Raw genomic sequence first — 20818 nt, 5'->3', positions numbered from 1 at the left:
CGTTTGTTCATCTACGCTAGGCGCCACCATCGACGATTTATAATACGCAGTTACCGAACGGCTGTGGTAGTTGATTCCCGCGACTGTCAGCAGCTGTTTACTGGAAACCTGTAGATGCTTCTTCGGGTCTAGGGCTGACGATAGACCCTGTCCTGCGCCATGGTCAGCTACTTGATATCGACGCTGCCGAATAGGTCAACGTCTCAAGCGAACATCATCAATGCAAATATTCTCCCGTTTCCGATCCTGATTACTCATTGTACATGTATGGCTCCCGTAATCAAGCCCTAGAACGCCTTCCAATGCTTTCCGTCCGCGTCTGTCGTCGTCCTTGGTCACATCAGCGCTAGATCTAGTTATCGTCCAGCCAACAATGGCTTTGTCTCCCCCTCCTCCTCATCTCCCTCCTCCTTTACATCTCTCAAAGCCCTCACAGCGACCCTCGCAACACCCTTCCCTTTCCCCTTTCCCCTCCCCTTCCCCTTTGCTTTGCCCTTACCCTTTGGGCCCTTCCTCCCCACCGTTGTCTCGTCACTCGAAACAGGCCTCTCAGCCTTAACACCAAAAACCAGAAAGATGGTCGCCACCGCACAAAGCACACAGGACACCAGATAAGGCAGCCCCCTCCACAGCCCCTCCAGTCCCAAACTCCAACTAAAGGTCCAAGCGACCGCCGGTCCCGCCATCAAGCTACCTGCAGTATCCATCATGGCGAGCGTGGTAAACAGAATCCCAATCATGTCGGGTTCCACCAGGCTCGCCAGTAAACTTCGTCCAAAGGGATAGAACCCCGAGCCGAGGGTGTAGAGGGTCAAGGAGACAAAGACGTAGCGGAGGGAAGGGGCCCAGACTAGGACGCCGAAGCAGGCGGTAACGAAGCAGAAGGAGATACGAGATAGGATCAGGTCTTTGCGCCGGGCAGGCACGCGCAGACGGTGGGTGATTAGGTAGTCGACGGAGGGGAGGAGGATCGTCACGATAAAGAGTTGGGTGAAGGCGCGGAAGGAGTTGAGGAGGTTTGCCTGGGGTTTGGTTTGTTAGTAGAGCACAATGGAGGGAGGAGACCAAGGAGCGAGGATGAGCGTACCTGAGCAATGGGAATGTGGTACCGTGTGGATACGAACTGCATCAGCATGACAAGCGACTCGCGCGAGTAATCGGCAACCAAGAAGGCGAGAACGACAAACAGGATGCTGGGGTGATGGAAGATGTAGGCGAGCGTGTGGGCGGCGTGGCGGTAGACTTGGATGGCCGAATTGTTGACGTCCCCATTCTTCCTCGAGTTAACTCCGTTGATGACGGACGCCTCCGTGTCGTCGTCGTACTCATCCTCCCCGCGGACCAATGCCTCCGAATCAGTACCCGCTCCAGAACGAGCGCGCTTGAGATGCATAGTCTCGGGCATATTCGCCGTCAAAATAGCGCTCATAACCAGACACCCAAACCCAACACCCAAAGGAACCCAAAGTCCCCATCGCTGCATCATCAGCGTACTAGCAGCCGGACCCAGCAACTCCGCCGTAATCAACGTCGACAGCGCTGCGAAAAACACGCGACTGCGGTTCTCCTCCGTCGTCGCGTCCGTGACAATCATCATGCCCACTGCGCTCGTGACCGTGCTTCCGCCGCCGATGATCAAGAAGTAGGAACTCAACCAAGTGGCTTTGAGCGAAAGCAGATGTGCCCAGCCGTCAATCATCCGGGTGTCGCTGTCGATGTTGTTGCCTGTGTCAGAGCTGGGGGAAGAAAGCGCCGAAGCAGAAGAACACCTCCAAGCGACGTAAAGAACCCAGCCCGCTGCCAGAACTTGTCCCAGCAAGGAACGGAACAAGACAGGACTACGACCCTTCTTGTCGGCCAGGACGCCGTAGTACATGGCGAGCAAGAGGCCGGGGATGCCGTCGAAGAATATCTGCCATCCGAATAGCTCGGCGAGGGCGTCCTGCACGGGGGCGATTTTGCATTGCGATTCGGAGGGTGCTTGTACCTGGCTGAGGTCGAGGTTGGTAGTCATCGATAAGAGGGTACCGGCGGAAGTGATGCCACTATCAGTCGTCCCGTTATGAATCGCATAGTACCTCCTACAAATGATGTCCTCGAACAAGCGCGTGCGCGGAGCGAAGGAGATGACGACGCTCATGGCGGAGAGGAAGATCATGAGCTGGATTAGGATGATGGGGGTCCAGTGAGTCCGCTTCTGGCGGTCACTGTTTTGGAGAGATGACGGATCATTGTCGTTGTCGTCATCGTCGTCGTCGGAGGAGGGGGATGAGGAGGATGTTGATGGCCAGTATGTTGAGGAAGCAGCTGAAGGGCCCTCGAGCGGAGTGGGCGGCATGAAGAGGAGGCTTTGGTGGTCTTCACTTGTGTCTTCTTCCCGCTCGTCGTGGGTGCTCAAGCGAGCGACGGAGCGCGGCATTGTGGTGGTTGGAGACGGTGGGAGCGCGGCCGAGGCCGGTCGTCTTGTCCTGAAGGCAGCGATGAGGGTTTTCGGTTCTTCTGGTGGTGGTGGTGGTGGTGGTGGTGGTGGTGGGCAAGATCCTTTTCTTCTTATCGGGCGAGCATCATGAGTCGGCTTCAGTCTCGTCTCCCAGCTCTCAAACCGCGCAAGGATTGAGAATGAGCAGACTGAAGAAGATGAAAAAGAGGAAAAGACAAAACACGAGAGGCCGCGATCAGAGAATTTGGACCGCCGATCGATCAGCACATGCTCGTCAACCTTTCCCTGCTGGGCTAAGCCGACGTATCCGGGCCGCCGGAGCGGATGCCGTTGCGGATGCCGTTGCGGGGAGTTTGTTTTGTTTTGCCTCCACTCGTGATCAGATCAGACGATGTGGATCTTGTGATAACTGATAAGATCTTACATATTCTGCACGGTGATACGACGTCAGGAGAAGGAGGGCGGGGGTTATGGAGACGGGGGTGTCGAGCTCAGCCCTAACCCTGTGGTTCTGCCGACGTTTTTCTTTCGGAACTTGGATGCCCCTGATTGTTCGTTTACATCTTGTGTCACCCAGGCCCATGATATCTTAAGCATGGATTCTGAGCTTCATTTTGTCGTTCCATTATCTGCCTCACATTGAATGAGGCCTGTCCTTCAACTAGAGTACGGGACCGCAGTGGTACTTATCTCTATCGCCGCCTTAGAGAGGCGGGGTAGCGGAGATTCCTCACTTAAAATCGGACTCGAAAAAGGAAGGAGCGACGATGACTTGTCGCAACTCGTGACCTTCTTGACCCAACTGTTCCTCTCCTTGCAAATTCCTCAAGCCCTAGCTGAGTGACTTCCACTTGATTCAACTTTTTTCACCGCCATCCAAAATGGCCATCGACCATGCTCTCCCCGACTCCAGCCAACATCACCGACTTTGTCCATAGATGTCACTGTCCTGCTCTCAACGAGCAAAACAACTGAGGCGCGTGTGCCAATCATGGAACACAAAGCCTTGGCGATCAATCATGATGACCACGGAACACCCACGCAATTCACTACACACTAGTAGACCTCCTCAGCAATCTAGCCCGGAATCTCCGGCCCTGACCCGGACGCTTTGTTGAGGACAAAGGCCCTCATTGTCATTGAGTTTCAGAACGTGTGTAGAGCTGACAATGACATTGTGCAGTATGGTCAGGAACCCGCATTGTGTTGACAAGCCATGTCTTGTTCCGTTGTTCAAGACCAAGGCCTCAGTTTCCAAAACACACCATCGTGTTGTTCCATGACTGTTGGAAAGCCGACCACATATAATCGCAACGTCCCGAGCCGTCCGACATGGATGTTTCTGGAGGAACCGATCATCATCACACACGAAACAAGCACCATAGCTAGCAACAACCACAATCATCACCATGAACTCAACCATAGTTTCCCCCTATCCGCGAACCCCAAGCAGGACATACCTCCGTCGCTCGACCTCCACCATCGGTTCATTCGCTACCGCCCTGTCCTACCTCACACCCACTGAAGATGACATCTCTCTTCGCCGGTCATCTTCATCAGACATTCCAACGGTAGCTGCCCCTGATCATTCGCCGACTTCCCCACCGTCTTCTCCACCGTCTGAGACTGATACGGATACACAAGGTGTAGATTCATTCATCCTGATGGCGTTCAATGCAGATGACATTGAATACGGCCCAAAAACCCTGGATGACTTTCTCAGAGGTGATAACCCTGTCCAGAGGGCTATCAACTTCTACCGATATGTCCAAATGAAGAAATTCTCACTCTGCTTGTCAGTTATCAAGGCTACCCTATCCATGGCACTCTATGGTTATGCAATGATCTGGTTCGTAGAGCTGCGAGACGTATGGCGCAAACTCGACCTTGAGGACCACGAGAGCCGCGAAGGTTGGTTTGTCTGGTTATATATCATCAACGCATTATTCCTCATTGTGACCCTGTACCGGTTCATCCGCGCCATCAGCCGCTTACATGGTGCTCCGTACGAGAAGCACACGTTCTTGGACGTAGGTGAGGCCTTTGATCCATTCATTCCCGGCAAGACAAACGTGTACATTTACTTCATCTTTAGCAGCGCTGCTGTCATAGCCCATGTCTCCAGTTCTATCGGTATTGCACTGTGGGTTAAGGACTGGATGGCAGGTGGCCCAGCGACCACTAACCCCCATCAGGATATTATTGTTGGGTGCATTTATTTTACTCTCCTGATGGGACACCTTGTCAAGACACTGACATGTTGTACAGTTCACATCCGTTATGGCGCCAGGTGGGCCAAAGCGCCTAGTCGCGATCCCCGCTCGCTTGTTCCTGATGACGTTGACGACCACCTTTTGCCCTTGTACGAACTCGACGATTTTCATCATCCACACGACGGTCATGGCCACGACTTTTACTCAGACCACGAGGCGCATCATCATGGACATCATCTACACAACAACCATGTCCACGGCATCTGTTCAATCCACGATGTACACCATCATGAACACAACGACATTGACATATGGGAAGGCATTCCTCGTGGCCGAACTCAGTCGTTTTCTGTATCGTCCGACCTTTCGGTAGGTACCGCGGATACTTGGATGACCATCCAGTCTTCAAACATGTTTGCGACATGGAGGTGGGTGGGGATGTTGAAGATACATTTGACCGATCCGTCACTCTATCTGTTCTAGGAACAATGTGCCAGACCGAACCAGGAAGGAAGATAGCAGTGTGGTTCGAGGTGAGTTGAGCCCCATCTGTTTCTTAGATAGAGACACATGCTACTGATCTGAGCAAGTTAGGGAGCTTGAAATGTACGATTAAGTAGGTGATGGCGGACGGTTGATGTACGTGCAGGTAAGAGAAAAACATAGAAGAGAAACAACGAATTAGAAAGTCACAATAGAAGTTGACCAATTTCCAATCATTGTGCAATCGCGAACGCGTAGTCTTTGTTTTCAAGCGGTCGCTTCTTCCTATCTCCATGGGTCCCTTTATTGCCTTGTTGTGGTACATCCATTATGAACGAGAACTTGCGGTATTGGCTAACGAGCAGCTAAGTTTTTCCGTCATAATAACCTATTTCAAGTGGAACGTACCAAACAAGTCCTCAGTAGTGTCCGTGTATGCATTCATCTGTACCCACTCTACCTCCTACCAAAAAGTATACATCGTATGCCCTGATCCCATCCTTATCCAAAACAAGACAGCATGCCAGCATATCATATACCAAACACTCGCCAGCTATACCAATTCACCTACATATCTGATCAATCTTCTGTCAAGTCAACAGTCTCCACTCCGTCCTCGAGGCTAACGCTCCGAGACCTCTTCACTCCCGCCACAGGAGCGGTCGTGGAGAGACTCGACCCAGAAGCACCCACTCTAGTTCTACCCATGACAAGTCCCGATGCGGACGCCAAAGATCTCGGTGCCGTGCGTCTGGCTCCCGCTGGGTTTGGATAGACATCCTGCATGTTCATGATCCTATCAAACTGCTCTCCCAGCAAGACCCTCAACTCCGGCATCGCCTGCGAGTACGTCTCAAAGATGCGTAACCTACTGGCCGCATATGCCTTTCTCTCTTTCCACTCCTTCATCAGCGGCTCCTCTTGCGTAAATGTCTTGGTCACCACCAGCGTGTTCGGGGTCGTGCCGCGCTCAGACACGTGCGTACAGTCAATCCCGCGCTCATCGAGCATCTCGTGCAGGTGGCGTCGGGCTTTTTTGCCGACATCGAATCGTTCGACCTCCTCAGTGGGGCTTTGTAGAAAGAAGTTGAGGGCATTGCAGTCGGGGCAGTGGAGGAGGGGGCAGTTGACGGGCGGGCGGACAAGCGAGTTTGAAGGCGCGGGCTGTGTTCTGACGTACTCTTGGATGTAGCGAGTGAGCATGTTGCGGTAGAGGGATTGGTACACGGGGGTGGTGAGAGGGATCCCGTTGGCGGTGAGGATGGGGATGAGACACCAGAGAAAGGGAAGCCAGAGGTTGTGCATGTGATCGACAGGTAGACGGGGGACAGCGTCGTTCAGCTTGGTTATGAATTGTGTGGCCAAGTCGTCATCTGGGGTGCTGATCTTAACGAGCTTCTCGAAGAACTTGACTAGTGTATTGGATGCGACTGTCCTTAGGAGTTGTTTCTTCGAGGGACGTTTGTTGCTACCGTCATAGCTGGTCCGTTGCCGCTTGGTCCCATGCTCAGGCTTGATTCCACCTTTCGGTCTAAGTGTGGAAAGGTCTGCTGAGGCAAGCAATTGCTTGGCTATAGTCCTGTAAATGGCAAAGCCATCGTCACGAGGAACGACGTCGGCCGAGACTTCCTTCCACAACCGCGCCAACAAGGCGATGAAGAAAGCTATTGACTGACGCTCTGGATCCAGCAATGGAACTACGCTTGGAGATTGTTAGACTATGTTCATAAGTTTATAAGTCTATCATGACTAGGACGAGAGAGACATACCTGGTGGAGAGGAAGCGTGATGGATCCGGAAGGATTAAAGCCATTTCGATTATGGTTTTCCCGTCGCCATCACCTACTTTCTCCTTCATTAACAAGTCGCCGAGGGATTCCTCGAGCTTGCCGTGTACCCATGTTGATATTTCATCACGTAGACTGGCGGGCCAGTCCGCGTCTTCGGGCTTCGGGATCAAGTTCGTAAGGGCTGCTAACCTGTCAGACAGATCAGGGTATGAATCGACAACGCAACTCAGCCTTGGCGAGTATTATTGTTAGTTTGTGTCCATCATTATTTACATAATCTGTGCGGCATAAAACGTACCCTAGTTCAAAGCACTGGAAGCGCGAATCCGTGTTTGACCGCTTGAACCACTGCTTGGTCCATGCGAAGAAAGAGGTCGGGATTCCGGCGTTTTGATTCAAGCAGGCATCAGCGAAGGAATCATAATCTCTCAGCTCAATTGCAACCTTGAGAATACTCATGAGGTCGTTCCCATCAATCAGTGGATTTTTGGGCCAAACGGTCGAGCGAGCATCGCTTGTGGTCGTAGAGCGTTTGGCGAGATCCATCGCAGCCTGAAACAAGAGCGTTGCACGGTGCATATTTGACCCCAAACAACTCAGGCTTGATCTGGCACAATAACTGATCAATGATTGGCGAGTCTTTCTTGAAAGCTTTTGCATATTCTTCTCGAAGAATTCGAGAATTGAGGCGGATGGGACAAGGAGGACAGCCTTGTTGAGAGGGGAGTTAGTGATGGAAACATTTGACAAAGCGACAGGCAGATACGAAAGAAACAGAATGCTTACGGTTGAACGGTACCGATGTGTCACTGTCGGACCCTGTTGAGTAGATATATTAGTGTCAGCCTCGCTGTTTTGGCAATAGCAAGAGCAAGTTGTAGAGGTACTTACTGTGTTGCCCATGACGCCCTCGTACTCCTGCTCAGGGTCATCATCGGCAAACAATTCCCCGTCGTCTTGGAGGATTTCCTCCTCAGGGTCAAGTGCTAGACCGTCGACAACCGGCTTACCGAACATATCTCGAACTGTTTTGACTCTGTAGTCGACTTCTATGAGTTCTTCTATGCAAAGGAAGGGTTCCTCCTCGCTCGACTCTTCGCCTTCTTCACGATACACATTATAAAACTTAGAGTGGTCGACCTCGGCCTCTCCAAACTCTTCCTTTTCCAGAAGAGCAAAAAAGACTTCAAAGTCGAGTTCCTTGGATAAATTGTTCAAGACTTGGCCGATTGCTAGGTCACGCGTCTTCAGGTTGTTCAACTTGATGCTTGCTTCGGTGTAGTGGTGATCCAGAACGTAGTAGAGACCCTTCTGGCGCGACTCTCCGGGTTCCTGGAGCCATTTAAGCAGGATGTGGCGGAGAGCCTCGGTCTCTGAGCGTACAAGACCGGCTGAAGGGCGAACGGCATTGGGATCAAGAGCGAGGTTGTAGATCAATACCCATCTATACCCGGACTCGACAGGACACACCTTGTGGTGTACATCAGAGTACCAGCAGATAAAGGACTGTCCATGTTCCGAGGTCTTGAATGTTTTTTGGTCGCCACAATGCTTGACCACCACGTCTCCGCCTTTGTGGGCAGAGGGGAGGGCGACGACGAGGGTGCCGAACTGGCCGGGGATTTTCTCGGTATCGGTATGGCTTTTGAACATGGCACCGCGCTCGTAGATGAGCATCTTGTATATCTCTGCCCGGATTGGTGACTTGATGCCTAGGTCGGCGGCAACACGGGAACACAGATGCCGGACGTAGCCTGGCCACCTTTGGTTGTTGAAGCTGAACTGGGCTGCATCGATTTCCCAGGTATTTCGGACGCTTGTGTCAACGATGGTCTCGCTTCCCCTGCCATAGGGAGCCTGACGGGCTTTTGCAATCAACTGGCGGGCTTGAGTCTCGCCAAGAGGCATGGCGACGTCGCCAACTCCGTCGACGTAAAAACCGTCAGGAGGTGTACGTGATAGCTTGCGGAAAGAAGCGAATGATCCGGCGACTTTGACGTTATCGAGAGCCTTGCGTAGATCATCCTTGAGGCTGACGGTATAGTCCTGCGTGCTCAGGTCACTTGTTACGCTGTCTTGATCAGATCCATCGTCGGTCTGATCATCTTGGGTGCTATCCGTTGGGAGACTAGCGGAGGAGATATCGGAGCTCTCCATGTTGCTGCTGTTCCCCTCGACTGACAGTGCTTGTGTTGGCTGGTGGTCGGCCATGTTGTAGACGATATCGAGCGGCTCGAGCCTCCGCTTTGAGATGAAAGGTGACAGAAGCGTTGCCCTGAGAGCAGAGCGCCAGAGAACACATGGCTGTCCTTCACACTTGAGGAAGAGGGGTCGGTTGGTTCACGGCATGTGGTGGGATCTATCGAAAGCATTCGAAGCCTGTTTGTGGGGGGAACACATCTGCATGTAGGTAACTTGCTCTTGACCTCGCTTTTGGCTAACAGGGCGAGCAGGACTTATCTGGTGCCTGTTTCACGTACTGCCCAATACCTCTACCTATCGTTCTGGGATTATGCCCGGTAATGCACGCCCCGTAAAGCGTTTGAAAGTACAAACGAAGGTCCATTACGCTCGTTTAAGCACGCACCAGAATGAGACATTTCTGCCCGGCAATGCGATGATGTCGAGTGTGGTACGTTCCAACTTTGCCCGGATGAAATAGTAAGGAGGGAAAAACAAGAAATGGTGGTTAATAGCGGGGAAGCTGTAGGGTCGAGGTCCCTGTGGCTGGCATCTTGGGCGGCTACTTCCGTTCCAGCCCATCCCCCGGCACCATGAACCCAATCTGGAACCATTTCCCCAGACTTTTGTGCCCGGACCCTCCTTCTTCCCGCCGTCTTCAACCTCAATCGGGTAAGCACCCTGTTTACAGCTCAATTGCCAATGGGGCTATGATTCAGTATCAAACTACATCCAGTGTCATGTGTCCGTAGTCTATTTATCCTCCAATTCGTGTCTCGTTTCCTTGAATCTCGTCCTTGCCGGATGGTAGGAGGGACCTCTTCCCCAAGCCGATGTTCTGGACTGAGTAAACCACTTGCCGCTTGTTAGTTTCCCCGATAAGACACCTATGGCCACGATAACTCTTCCTCATCATGGGCTTTGGCCATCTTCTTAACCAGCGGACGCAGGAAGGGGATGCTAGCGGCTATGATTGTGGTGCACACTTCGAGGACCGCAAACATAATCACACATCCTAGGGAATACATTTCGGGTTACTTTCCCAGCGGAAACAGGTGATCGTAATATGCCTTTGTTCTCAAGGCTCCCATCATGGCCGACCTACGGGCAACATAAGCACTCATTCGTTACATCAAGGCAATTTACGCTACTCACACAAAGCCCACGCTCGTGGCACAGATGATGCCCATCTTGGTGCTCCGTTTCAGTGGCAAGTTTCAAACGACATAGGCGGGAACAGCCGCCAATGCGAATTCCTATGTATCTCTCTGTCAGCATTAAAAGGCGCCTGCAGCATGGATGGTCAAGGATCGTATGATTCCTTACCAGGACAGTAGAGTAGATTGAGGTAGCTAGGCTGATCTTGATGGCCACCCAGTTATCGAGGCACCTCTGGTCCGATGTTGCTGGAGTGTTCCAGCTCCCGTCAGGCAAGAAATGACATTGGTAGTACCCAAAGGTAGAAGCGACAAACAGGGCGGCGGTGCTGAAAACCATGAGGACCCAGAGCACAACCTTCTGCCAACGCTTTGTGACCAGACGAATGAGGGTTATGAACCATGACACTTTGGAAAATGCAATGGCGTTGATGCCGAAGAGCAACAGATTTGAGGTCCAGAAAAGAAGAGCGTGCATCACCTCTGGTTCGACTATAATTTCTTGCCCCTCGACGATGGCTGTGCCAACGCCGTGCTTGGCGAGCATCAAACCTATGATGGAGGTTATGACCATTAGGATCTGATCTCCCATGATTTTGACGTTAGCTCTCTCGTCTTCCACGGTCCAAACACAGATCTGGGAGCCGAGGGTGATGGGTAGGTGAGAAGAAGAACTGAACCGCTACGTACCCATGACAAAATCAACACATAATCATCAAGATATCCGGCCGTTGCATTTTTAAGCCATCGCCTGCAATAAAGCCTAAGGATGATAAAGACAAGTGCCAACACCGGGAAAAGGATCATGGTACCCCACATGACGGGCACGATGGTTTTGCCTTTCTTGTGCTCCATCTTGAAAGGTCGTTTTTTTACCTCTAGGCACCTTAGCACTGGCAAAAACTGGGTCGACACTGAATTTCCGAGGTGCCGTTGGTTGCTCTTTCTAACAAGCAAAGATGTGAAACTTTGGGAGGTGACGACAGGACGCAATACACCATCTTTTTAACCGGCCGAGGCCACCGGACATACACATAATCTAAAGTAGATACAGGTCATGGAGGGTTTGACATTTCTTTGCGACGATTGAAGTAAGGATGATAAACGCAATAAAGGAAAGTCATAAGAAGGTCAAAGCTGCAGGCCGTCTGCCGAGCCAGATTGTGGCTCATTGTACCGCACGCTGTCCAATAAACCTCTTCTTCCATGGGTTGAGCACATGTTTGCTACAAGCCTTCAACGGCATCTTGTATAAACCCCGGCGAGATGTGTTGCAGAATCGACGGTACGTTCGTTTCATATATGTTATCGAGTTATATCTTTCCAGGACCCAATGTATCAACACGAGAAATATAGAGCGAAAAGAAGAAAGGCTATAGTGAACCCGGCGCTTGAAACAACCCCCCCCCCCCCCCCCCCCCCCCTCCCCCCCCCCCAAAAAAAAAAAAAAAAAAAAAAAAAAAAAGAAAAAAAAAAAAGAAAAAAAAAACCACAAGTTCAGACAATGATCTGTTAAACTCCTCTATGACATGGTCGATTAGCCGATCCCTAACAAACTCGAGCCTACTTGCTCGTTCAACTTAACAGTCACAGTCTCGCAGCGGGGTGTCTGAGCCAAAGCGAGCGTTATTGGACAGTCCAATGTCCGTGTTCAGTTTCTTCCCACGGTTACTCAGGCAACGTTCAAGGTCAACCAGTTGGCAGGTATGACCGTACGCATCATTTTTTTCTTCCTCGCCCTTCGCTTCAATTTATTCTCCTTTGGCAATTCTGGTGCCGAGAAGATGGAAGGAACATGATGATTCGGAATTTCCCCACCATGAGTGGTGGTGTGAAAACATGGAAACCGCGAAGCCCAGAGGCTGCGTGGAGTCGACTTCAACCAATACAGTAGCCGGGTGATGATGTCCAAAAGAGAGAGACCAGAGAACTGACTTGGTGCAGGCGTTGGTTGCTAGGGAAGTCTTATCGTGACTGCCATGGCTGTCGTGACTTCCTTAATCCAGTGTCAGCTCTGGAGTGGAAGGAACGCCTCGCTCACGTTGCAATGGTCCTCAAGAGCGATGGGGTGTCATGACTCCGTTCCATGTCGCATCCAAACCAAGGGAAAGAGAAGAAAGAAACAAAGACGGCGAAGCGAGAATCGAGAAAGATGAGGTGAATATAAAGACAAAGTGAGACAATCGCCCAGCCAATTCTCCGTGCCGAGACAAAGCAAAGCCCTTGGTCCCATCAAAGCTAAGGTTAGCGTTATTCCCTTTCCATTCCGAAGCTTCAAGCCACCGCCGGAATGATCCCGAGCTGATCAACGGTCTTCCCTTCCAGTTTCCATGGCCTGCCATATCCACTCTCCTACTCTCGACAAGCAATTCCCAGCACCATGCACTATGAAAGCGCCGTCTTCTTTGCTCGCCAGGACAGTGTTGACTCCATTGGCCCTACAGGCATGGTTCAGCTCCTCCCCCTCTCATGTCGATCTCCGCATCCCGCATGGACATCAAATTCGTGCCATGATGCAGGGTATTATCGCTTCAGGTTAGGCCAATAACGCCACCATACTCCCTGATAGGTCGATTGTTTTGCGTATCATCCTGCCTGGCCAAGCTGGATTCGGTGAGTAAAGTGATCAAAGAGGATCCCTACACGTGTACCAACCACTGTAAGGGAGCACTGGAGAGCAACCACATGGCAAGCCGCAACAATGGCAAATGGACGATTCGGAATGAGCACGGGAAGTTAGGGGGGCCACGCAAACATTTTACCATTGGGCGAGGAACAAGCAAGCAAGGGCTGGCACACATGCAACGGGTAAAAGGCATGGCGAGCTACATGTTCTTATTGAATAGCGGCCCAAACATACGCCGCGTGGCGTCCGCCACCCCTGTCTAGACGATCAAGTTTTCGATAACGAATGTCTGATGTGGATGGAGCATTCAGCTGAAAGGATGTTGATACACCTCTTATGGTCAGGTTGGCTCAAGCGTGGCCCTGCCTGCCCTTGCTTGTTCTTCGCAAATGCCTTCGAGAGATCAACAACACCATCAACTAACGGGAGTCCTTGGTGGCGTCCGCCCTTTGTCTGGAAGCCCCGATAATACCGAACCTGATCTACGTGTTGGCTTGTTTTAGGTTTCCAATATACCGGTGGTGTGGCCCAAGTCATTAAACCTAAGCAAAGTCAAAAGCACGGTGCTATCCGCGCTTTGCCTAGCTGGCTGAACTAACCAACCAAGCAAGCCTGCTGACCTACTATTGTCTGTGCAAGGAGCTTGATACAAAGCTAGTTTCGTCCCCCAAAACCCCAGGACCTTTTTTTTTCACACTTACAAACCCTTGATCTCATTCATTTCTTTCTTTCCTTCGCGATCGAAGTGCCAAAACCAGGGGACGATCTATGTTCGAGACATAGCGATTATCCGGCGTGATCATGCACTTGCCGGGATGGCTAGTTTGGTATAAAAAGCCCGAGTATAGGAATTTCAAGGAATACGCGAACAATGCCAGCTCTGGAAAGAGGCCACCAAGTCCAGAAGCGGGAAGGGAAGGAGTGATACCAAGTCGATTGGGACTCGAGCGAATACTGCAGAACAAGACATGTAAGTGGAAATTGAAGGATTACATCAGTTAGACCGTGTGCTGACTAGTCTGATATTGATAGGTAGTCCAATGTCACTATACGACTTTTATATGTATCTCAAGTACATTGAGTATTCATCTGAGAATCTTGAGTTCTATATCTGGTTTAAGAACTACGAAGAGTCCTACCACAAAGGGTTCGCTTCCCGTCACGACAAGGGCTCTCATGATCTGGTCAAGACGGCATCGGAAAGCGGAAGCGTATCGTCGTCTGTCTTCAAGAAGAGCCATTATCAACCCAGCGATGGCGAGGGAGACGGGGACTTGGAGCCGGGTAGGTTAAGCGCCATATCAACAAACATGATTCTCCACCCAGTGCACTTGACAGAAGTACGGGTCGTTACTCGTTAGTTTCAGAATTCCAACATTGCTAACAAACAACAGTCACCACAGCGAGAGAAACCCTCCATCGTATCTCGATGCTAATCACCGCCTCTGCCTCATGCACCAGCAGCGTCGCCCACCCATCCTACCGCCCATGTGGTCCCTGCGCCCCATCATCCAACGCCATATTTCCGACGGCAACCTTCTTCAACAACTTCAACAACAGCCAAATCGCCGTCCTCGCGAGCGACCCGACCCCCGACCCCGCCGACCCGGCCAACAAGTCCACCACCCTCGGCCTTCTCGCCCCTCAACCCGGTCCCATCCCGCCTTCCGAAATCCAAACCATCATCACTCTCTTTCTCCTGCCATCGTCGTCAAAAGAACTCAACATACCCATGTCCCTCCGTCGCTCCGCGCTCGACGGATTGGCTGCTACTCCCCAGGGCACGCTGCCGGACCCGAACGTCCTCAGACCGATCGCTGATCACGTCTACTATTTGCTACGCTCGTGTTCGCACCGCAATTTCGTCAGGTTGGGGGTGAGCAACGGGACGTTTGAGACGATATGCTTTGCGACCGTTCTGGGTTTCGTGTCGCTGGCCTTGGGATACCTGGTGGTTCTGGTGAGGGCATTCACGGAAGGCAGAGGTGCAAGGAGCAGGTGGGAGAGTTTCGACGGGTTTGGCTTCTGGATGGTGGGGATGAGTTTGGTGTTATGCGGGCTGCGGGGCAGTTGTTTCTTTCTGTTGCTGTTCTCGAGGAGGCAGAGGTTGCCGTGGGAGAGGTTGAATGATGGGGAAAAGGTAGAAGGGGTACATATGTGTGGTGGTCAGGAAGGAAATGAAGACGAGATGGAGACAAAGAGATGGTCTGTAAGACAAAGGGTAGGCAGGATGATGATGTTCGATAAGAGATTGAAGGTGCAGGAACGCAGTCTGCGGAGATTGCAGAGGAAGATTGTGATGCAGAGTATGGTGGGTGGAACGATCTTCTCGGCCTTGTCAGCTGTGGTCTTCCTATTGCTTCCGATATGGAAGGAGACGGTTTGTGATGACTGATGATGGATGGAAGGTGTCGAGATTTGGTGTTCTGTTCTCATCAGAAGGGTCCTTTTTTTTGCCGTCGTTTTTATACCCCTAATAGAGTGTCTCATCCGGCCCTTGTCTCCTTCAGTCGAACGCAACCTTTCCCTCCGTGTTCCTGCATTCTCGGATGTCGAATGGTCCACCCAGGCCCCTGTCTTCCGATTACTCCGCCAATCATCTTACACCATCTCGACGAAGCGAAAAGAAGAGCACCATGGCCGATTTTTCGGTCCAGGCCTGTGATGGACGTGCAATAATGTATATCTTGACCCTGATATCTCATGTCTCTGACGTTTTTTGACCTGTCGATTATCCTGCATGCTATTATCTCTTCGGGACCAACTCCACGATCCATCATGGCAGCTCTCAAACTCGGCTTCATGGCTCTAGCCCCAGCGCTAGCTGCCGCTGCTGATATTCCACTGTGGGGACAGTGTGGTGGTATCGGATGGCAGTCTGCCGGCTCGGCTTGCACTTCAGTAGCTACTTGCACGTCGTTTAACGACTACTACTGTTGGTCGACCTCGTTGACTCCTCACTTACTCTTGAAGCCATTGACATGACTGACCACCAGCTTCCAGACCAATGCGTTCCCAAGCCCACCTCGGCTGCAGTTGTCACTACCAGCTCCAAGCCCGTAACCGTCCCCGCTACGCCCACGACAACCAACAAAGGCAGCAGCTCGACCTTTTCAACCTCCATCAAGCCATCCAGCAGTAGCACTGAATCTACCGGCTCCAGCACACAGTCTAGCTTTGTGCCCGTCCCCACCTTTACCTCTGCCAAATACCTCATCTCCTTCGGCGACTCCTACTCCCAAACCGGCTTCGACATCAACGGCTCCAAGCCCTCGTCCTCTAACCCGCTTGGCAACCCCCCTTTACCCGGCTGGACCGCCTCAGGCGGGCTCAACTGGGTCGGCTTCCTGGCCTCTCAGCTCAACACCTCGCTCACGCTCTCCTACAACTTCGCTTCGGGCGGAGCCACCACGAACGCCTCGCTCGTCGCGCCGTTCGCGCCCACCGTGCTCAGCTTCGTGGACCAGGTGGCCCAGTTCAGCGGGAGCATTGCCAGCCGTCCTGCGTATGCGCCGTGGAATAGCGAGAACAGCCTGGTGGCGGTCTGGATTGGAGTGAATGATGTGGGTAATACTTGGTGGATGAGCGAGTCGGAGATGGATGCGTTGTATGGACAGATTATGGATAGTTATTTTGGACGGTTGCAGGTGTTGTATGATGCGGGGGCGAGGAACTTTGCGCTTTTGGGTGCTGCTCGTGAGTGTTCTTCTTTTTTTTTTTTTTTTTTTTTTTTCCCTCCCGACGTTCTGAGATGCAAAGAAAGAGGTGCTAACAATTTGATCGTATTAAAACAGCCATCTACTACACCCCTTCCACGATCGGCCAGGGTGCCACCACCGTCGCTACCCAAAAGGTCGCCATCGCCAAGTACAACTCTCTCCTGGCTTCTCGGTTTGATGCCTTTCTTGAGGTCAACAGCGATGCCACAGGAAAGGTCGTCGATACCGTGGCGCCCTTTGAGACGGCCATCAAGAACCCGACGGCGTATGGAGCGCCCGATGCTACTTGCTTCAACGAGGACGGCGTGAGCTGCTTGTGGTTTAATGATTACCATCCTGGTGTGCAAATCCAGAAGTTAGTCGCGCAGGCGGTTAAGAGTGCCTTTACTGGTACTTTCTTCTGATGTTGTGGATGGAATGCGGTAGTTAATCGGAAAAGAATGAAATGGTTGGTGATGATGCCGGAAAGCCTCGGCGGCAACAGGGGCTCCGGCCACATATGGAGGTGTCATGGTCACTCACTGTAAATAAGATGGAGATCAAGTCAGCAGTACATACCATAACTCTTTTGACATATGTCTGAGCCAGCTACCATCGCGAATTATCGCCGGGGCGAGTGCAAAACACGAGTGTCGGATGTGGGAGACGCAATGACGGAAACTAGGCGCAGCCTACCAAGAAATCTTCAACGAGAGAGCCAGGGAGTGGATTCCAAGGCAGAGTCAGCCAGCAAACTGACCTTGGAACTTGGAAGGGGGTTGATAGAGGACCCTAGGCTGATGAGTGTTTAACATACAACTGGCTTTGTAATTGAGCGGTGTGGTGCAGCAGACTGCATAAGCCTCAAGAAGCTTGGCTTAACACGGCTGTGGCCTGGCGAGGTGAAGAGGAGGGAGTGAATGGCGCGTCGAGAGCTGTCTTCTTGGAACGAGCCTTTAGAGGCTGTGGTGCCCTTGTCGTTGTAGAATACATGATGGTCGCTGAACGGAATAGCGGAGACGGGCGCTTCTGGCAGCTCGTTGACGCATGTGACTAAGTGATAAGGCACGTTCTTGGTATCAAGAACACGAGGAGGTTGCAATAATCACGCATGATAGACTGGACGTCACGCTGCTTTTGTGCTTATACCGTATCTGTCTCTTGTTTTCCTTGATGTGCTCTCAACTCCGCAGCTGGATAGGAAGGAACCCTGAAGGTAGTGATGCATGTTACAAGTTTTGAGTTGCTCCTTCTTCCAAATCTGCTGCAGAAGACTGCATCGTGGACCTCCTGGAGAGGAAGTGAGTGAACTTTTCCATGCTCGTGCATGAAGACGCAATATGAGGGCTTTATATTCTGCGTTCTTTTCTTCGTTCCTTCCAAGAGCTGCTCGCTCTTTTGTACCTTTCTTCCATTCAAGGTTCCTCGACATCAGCCTTTGAAACATCACGCAACCGTCAATCGCTGCAAAGAAACTTCAACCCATTAGAGTCAACCAAAAGCAACAGGGGCAAATTTCATCGTAGGTTTTCATCGCACAATTACACGATATCATTTCCTTTTCGAACCATCCGAAAATGTACTAACCTGGAACTCTCTTCATCAGATCCGAACTCTCAATCCATCTTCATTACCCGAGACAAGCATAACACAACAATCCAACAAGTCACCGACACTCGAGCCACATTCATGTCTGTCATCATGCCATCCTTGACAGCCTCCCCATCAACCGAGGGGTCATCCTCCACCCCTACAGACAGCCAACTCGATACCGCCACGATTATCTATACGGTCTCCGGGGCAATCTGGATCCTTGTAGCTGGAAGCTATATGACGTTTTTGATGGCGCTCATGGATGAAAGGTTGGACAGTACCGAGGAGACGGGTGTGGTGGTGGCACCGCGCACGAGATTCACCGCCCGCATTCTCTGGGCCGTGCTCAAAGGGCTACTTTGGCCTCTTGTTCTGCTGTGGATACTGGTGGAATCGACTGTGATGGATTGTTGCATCCCCGTGTGCAAGTGGTGCGCCGGCGGGTGCATGTATGATGGGAGTAAGTGTCGGGAGGCGTACGAACGACTCTCTCGGGAGCCGAGGGATGTCGCCGGCGAGGGAAGCCAGACGGCCCGATCGGCAGACGTTGTGAGGAATCCGCCTCCAACCATAGTGCCTATGGAAATGCCGCCTACATATGAAGCCGCTACTATGCCGATGGAGCTGTCTAAGCTGCGCAAAGGCAACTGAATCGACAGGAAAATGAGGTGGATAGTTTTGAGTGGAGGAGGGCAGCGAACGAACGGATATTGATGGTATCATGTCAGGCTTATGGACACTAAAATGGTTGATCTTGTACGTCAATTGAGGCATGAGAAGGCTATGTTTGGAAAGGAAATGGTCCTGGAGACAGCGGATGAGCGTTTCGTTTTGTAGGTAAATCGCCGTTAACAACACACCTTATAACTCCCCAGACAGGATGTTCCTCTAAAGAAATCTCCAAATATGCGGCAAGAGACCGCAACCCTGTGACCAATGCTCGTATCAGATTGAAAGCCAAACGCGGAGATCCAATGCAGGCTCTCGTTGGAGAATCGTGCAGGTGGCCCCGACTGCTGCAAACAGCTGGAAAAAGCACAACTCGAGAGGCTCCTCATCGACGTCATCCTGACAATCTCCAACTATTTATCCATCCTCCCCGGTCGCATTTCCTCAGCTGTCCGTCATGAGCATGCCAGACACTCGATAAGAAGCAAGCCCAAAATGCATACAACGCCCCTCACGACAATGGCGATGCAGTACCAAGCTGCATTGCAGATATTGCAAAAGACGGCCAACGATATGTCCAAACGCAGAACAAGAACGGAAGAGCTCGTTCCACTCGAAGACTCGGTCGGGCGGACAGCGGCCAAGGACATTCTGAGCCCGGACTCAACACCGCCCTTCGATACGGCCGCCGCCGACGGATTTGCGTTGGTATCCTCAGCCACCATCAACGCATCGCCCATGAACCCGGTCTACTTTCGCGTGGCAGGAACCATCACGGCAGGCGAGGAACCACCACTAATGCCGCCCTGTAGGGGACCCGATGGTGTTCCCCAATGCTACGAAATCATGGTCGGCGCCAGATTTCCCGACACGGCCACCGAACACTTGATACATATGGACGCATGCGTCTGGGCAACAGACGTCCAGGAAGTGTCGGTATCAGAAGTACCAAAGGCCGATCCTCAGTTGGGCAACAGGTTCATCAAGATTACCAAGCCGGTTACGTACAATGCCAACCGCCGGAGGGCCGGAGAAGATATTAGCAAGGGAGACAGACTGATAAGAGCGGGGATGAAGATACGGTCCAGCCATTTGTTGCCGCTCGCGTCGGTCGGGATCAAGGAGGTCGCTGTTGAGCCGCTGATTCGGGTTGGGGTGTGGTCAACTGGCAGAGAAATTGTGCGGAGCGATGTCGACGGACCGACTGCAACCCAGAGGACGGGCACGCGGTACACATACGATGCTGATGGGCCTTATCTGATGGCAGCTTTGAAGGAATTCGGAGCAGAGCCGCACTTTCTGGGCTTGCTGCCCGGCGACGATCCGGCGGTGCTGGAGAAGGCACTCGGCGAGACGATGGCGACGGACAAGTTCGATGTTCTGGTCACGACAGGGGCAGCCACGCCAGGCAGGTCGGGCTTTGTCAGATCCGTGATCGAGAAGCTGGGGGGACAAGTGCACTTCCACGGGGTGGCGATGCGACCGGGAGGCACAGCCATGTTTGCGTCGCTCGAGTCGACCGCACCCAACAATGGACTTGTATCCTTCTTTGGGCTTCCGGGAGACCCTTGTGCGATGGCGGCGTGTTTTAGGTTCTTGATCATACCGTACCTCCAGTTTGTCCGAGGCGAGAAGGCGGACGAGCCGCTTATGGCGACGCTGGAACTGCGCTGTTCGACAAGGCAGGAATCGGAACCGAATATGGACGCAGGAGCACCAGTCGAGGCATCCATGGGTAACAACTGTGGACCGCTCTGTATGGACTGCTTCCGACACGGACGGGTGACGGCGAGCGAAGATGGGCGACGCAAGGTGGTTCGCATGACCAAGGACCAAGGCCCGGGCAAGGTGTATCCGTTTACCGAAGCCAACTGCTGGATCCATCTGCCGCATGGCCAGGAGATTGTGCAGGGGGCAATGGTGCCATGTCTATCGCTGTCGGCGTGTCGGGACGAGAAATGGCAATAG

The 20818-nt window shown here is 52.2% G+C and overlaps 7 protein-coding genes across 7 annotated transcripts; 4 read left to right on the top strand and 3 right to left on the bottom strand.

The window, feature by feature from the left end:
- Nucleotides 1-22: 22 nt before the first annotated feature.
- B0T23DRAFT_47893 (major facilitator superfamily domain-containing protein) lies at nt 23-2619 on the bottom strand. The gene is made up of 2 exons (XM_062841330.1): nt 1088-2619; nt 23-1022 (listed from the first exon to the last, which is right to left on the bottom strand). Exons 1-2 carry the CDS (start codon nt 2417-2419, stop codon nt 357-359), a joined length of 1998 nt encoding a protein of 665 aa, XP_062688349.1. The 5' UTR covers nt 2420-2619; the 3' UTR covers nt 23-356.
- Nucleotides 2620-3849: 1230 nt separating this feature from the next.
- Nucleotides 3850-5273, top strand: B0T23DRAFT_408534 (uncharacterized protein; the record flags this gene model as incomplete). Its single annotated transcript, XM_062839308.1, has 4 exons — nt 3850-4470; nt 4709-5022; nt 5137-5186; nt 5248-5273. The coding sequence occupies 4 exons, from the start codon at nt 3850-3852 to the stop codon at nt 5271-5273; spliced, it is 1011 nt and encodes a 336-aa protein (XP_062688348.1).
- Nucleotides 5274-5436: 163 nt separating this feature from the next.
- B0T23DRAFT_367539 (uncharacterized protein) lies at nt 5437-9567 on the bottom strand. Its single transcript, XM_062836424.1, has 5 exons — nt 7818-9567; nt 7713-7745; nt 7225-7637; nt 6906-7157; nt 5437-6838 (listed from the first exon to the last, which is right to left on the bottom strand). Exons 1-5 carry the CDS (start codon nt 9135-9137, stop codon nt 5716-5718), a joined length of 3141 nt encoding a protein of 1046 aa, XP_062688347.1. The 5' UTR covers nt 9138-9567; the 3' UTR covers nt 5437-5715.
- A 427-nt stretch (nt 9568-9994) lies between these two features.
- B0T23DRAFT_408532 (uncharacterized protein) lies at nt 9995-11119 on the bottom strand (the record flags this gene model as incomplete). Its single annotated transcript, XM_062839307.1, has 6 exons — nt 9995-10067; nt 10146-10208; nt 10263-10297; nt 10331-10363; nt 10434-10844; nt 10955-11119. 6 exons carry the CDS (start codon nt 11117-11119, stop codon nt 9995-9997), a joined length of 780 nt encoding a protein of 259 aa, XP_062688346.1.
- A 2811-nt stretch (nt 11120-13930) lies between these two features.
- Nucleotides 13931-15285, top strand: B0T23DRAFT_327180 (uncharacterized protein; the record flags this gene model as incomplete). Its single annotated transcript, XM_062835600.1, has 2 exons — nt 13931-14174; nt 14285-15285. The coding sequence occupies 2 exons, from the start codon at nt 13931-13933 to the stop codon at nt 15283-15285; spliced, it is 1245 nt and encodes a 414-aa protein (XP_062688345.1).
- Nucleotides 15286-15619: 334 nt separating this feature from the next.
- B0T23DRAFT_390321 (uncharacterized protein) lies at nt 15620-17386 on the top strand. Its single transcript, XM_062837870.1, has 3 exons — nt 15620-15825; nt 15894-16586; nt 16685-17386. Exons 1-3 carry the CDS (start codon nt 15669-15671, stop codon nt 17011-17013), a joined length of 1179 nt encoding a protein of 392 aa, XP_062688344.1. The 5' UTR covers nt 15620-15668; the 3' UTR covers nt 17014-17386.
- A 903-nt stretch (nt 17387-18289) lies between these two features.
- B0T23DRAFT_408528 (uncharacterized protein) lies at nt 18290-20818 on the top strand (the record flags this gene model as incomplete). The annotated part of the gene is made up of 3 exons (XM_062839306.1): nt 18290-18641; nt 19061-19110; nt 19151-20818. 3 exons carry the CDS (start codon nt 18290-18292, stop codon nt 20816-20818), a joined length of 2070 nt encoding a protein of 689 aa, XP_062688343.1.

Source organism: Neurospora hispaniola (assembly GCF_033458365.1).
Source record: "Neurospora hispaniola strain FGSC 10403 chromosome Unknown B0T23scaffold_10, whole genome shotgun sequence".
NCBI lineage: Eukaryota > Fungi > Ascomycota > Sordariomycetes > Sordariales > Sordariaceae > Neurospora > Neurospora hispaniola.
This window is presented reverse-complemented; position numbering and strand designations above follow the sequence as displayed.

Coding starts and splice junctions, on each gene's coding strand:
- B0T23DRAFT_367539 (XM_062836424.1), bottom strand. CDS start 9,137: ATGGCCGACCACCAGCCAACACAAGCACTGTCAGTCGAGGGGAACAGC. Junction 7,746..7,817: donor AGGGCGTCATGGGCAACACA/GTAAGTACCTCT, acceptor TCTACTCAACAG/GGTCCGACAGTGACACATCG. Junction 7,638..7,712: donor CACATCGGTACCGTTCAACC/GTAAGCATTCTG, acceptor CCTCTCAACAAG/GCTGTCCTCCTTGTCCCATC.
- B0T23DRAFT_390321 (XM_062837870.1), top strand. CDS start 15,669: ATGGCAGCTCTCAAACTCGGCTTCATGGCTCTAGCCCCAGCGCTAGCT. Junction 15,826..15,893: donor GTCGTTTAACGACTACTACT/GTTGGTCGACCT, acceptor ACCAGCTTCCAG/ACCAATGCGTTCCCAAGCCC. Junction 16,587..16,684: donor TGCGCTTTTGGGTGCTGCTC/GTGAGTGTTCTT, acceptor GTATTAAAACAG/CCATCTACTACACCCCTTCC.
- B0T23DRAFT_47893 (XM_062841330.1), bottom strand. CDS start 2,419: ATGCCGCGCTCCGTCGCTCGCTTGAGCACCCACGACGAGCGGGAAGAA. Junction 1,023..1,087: donor ACCACATTCCCATTGCTCAG/GTACGCTCATCC, acceptor ACCAAACCCCAG/GCAAACCTCCTCAACTCCTT.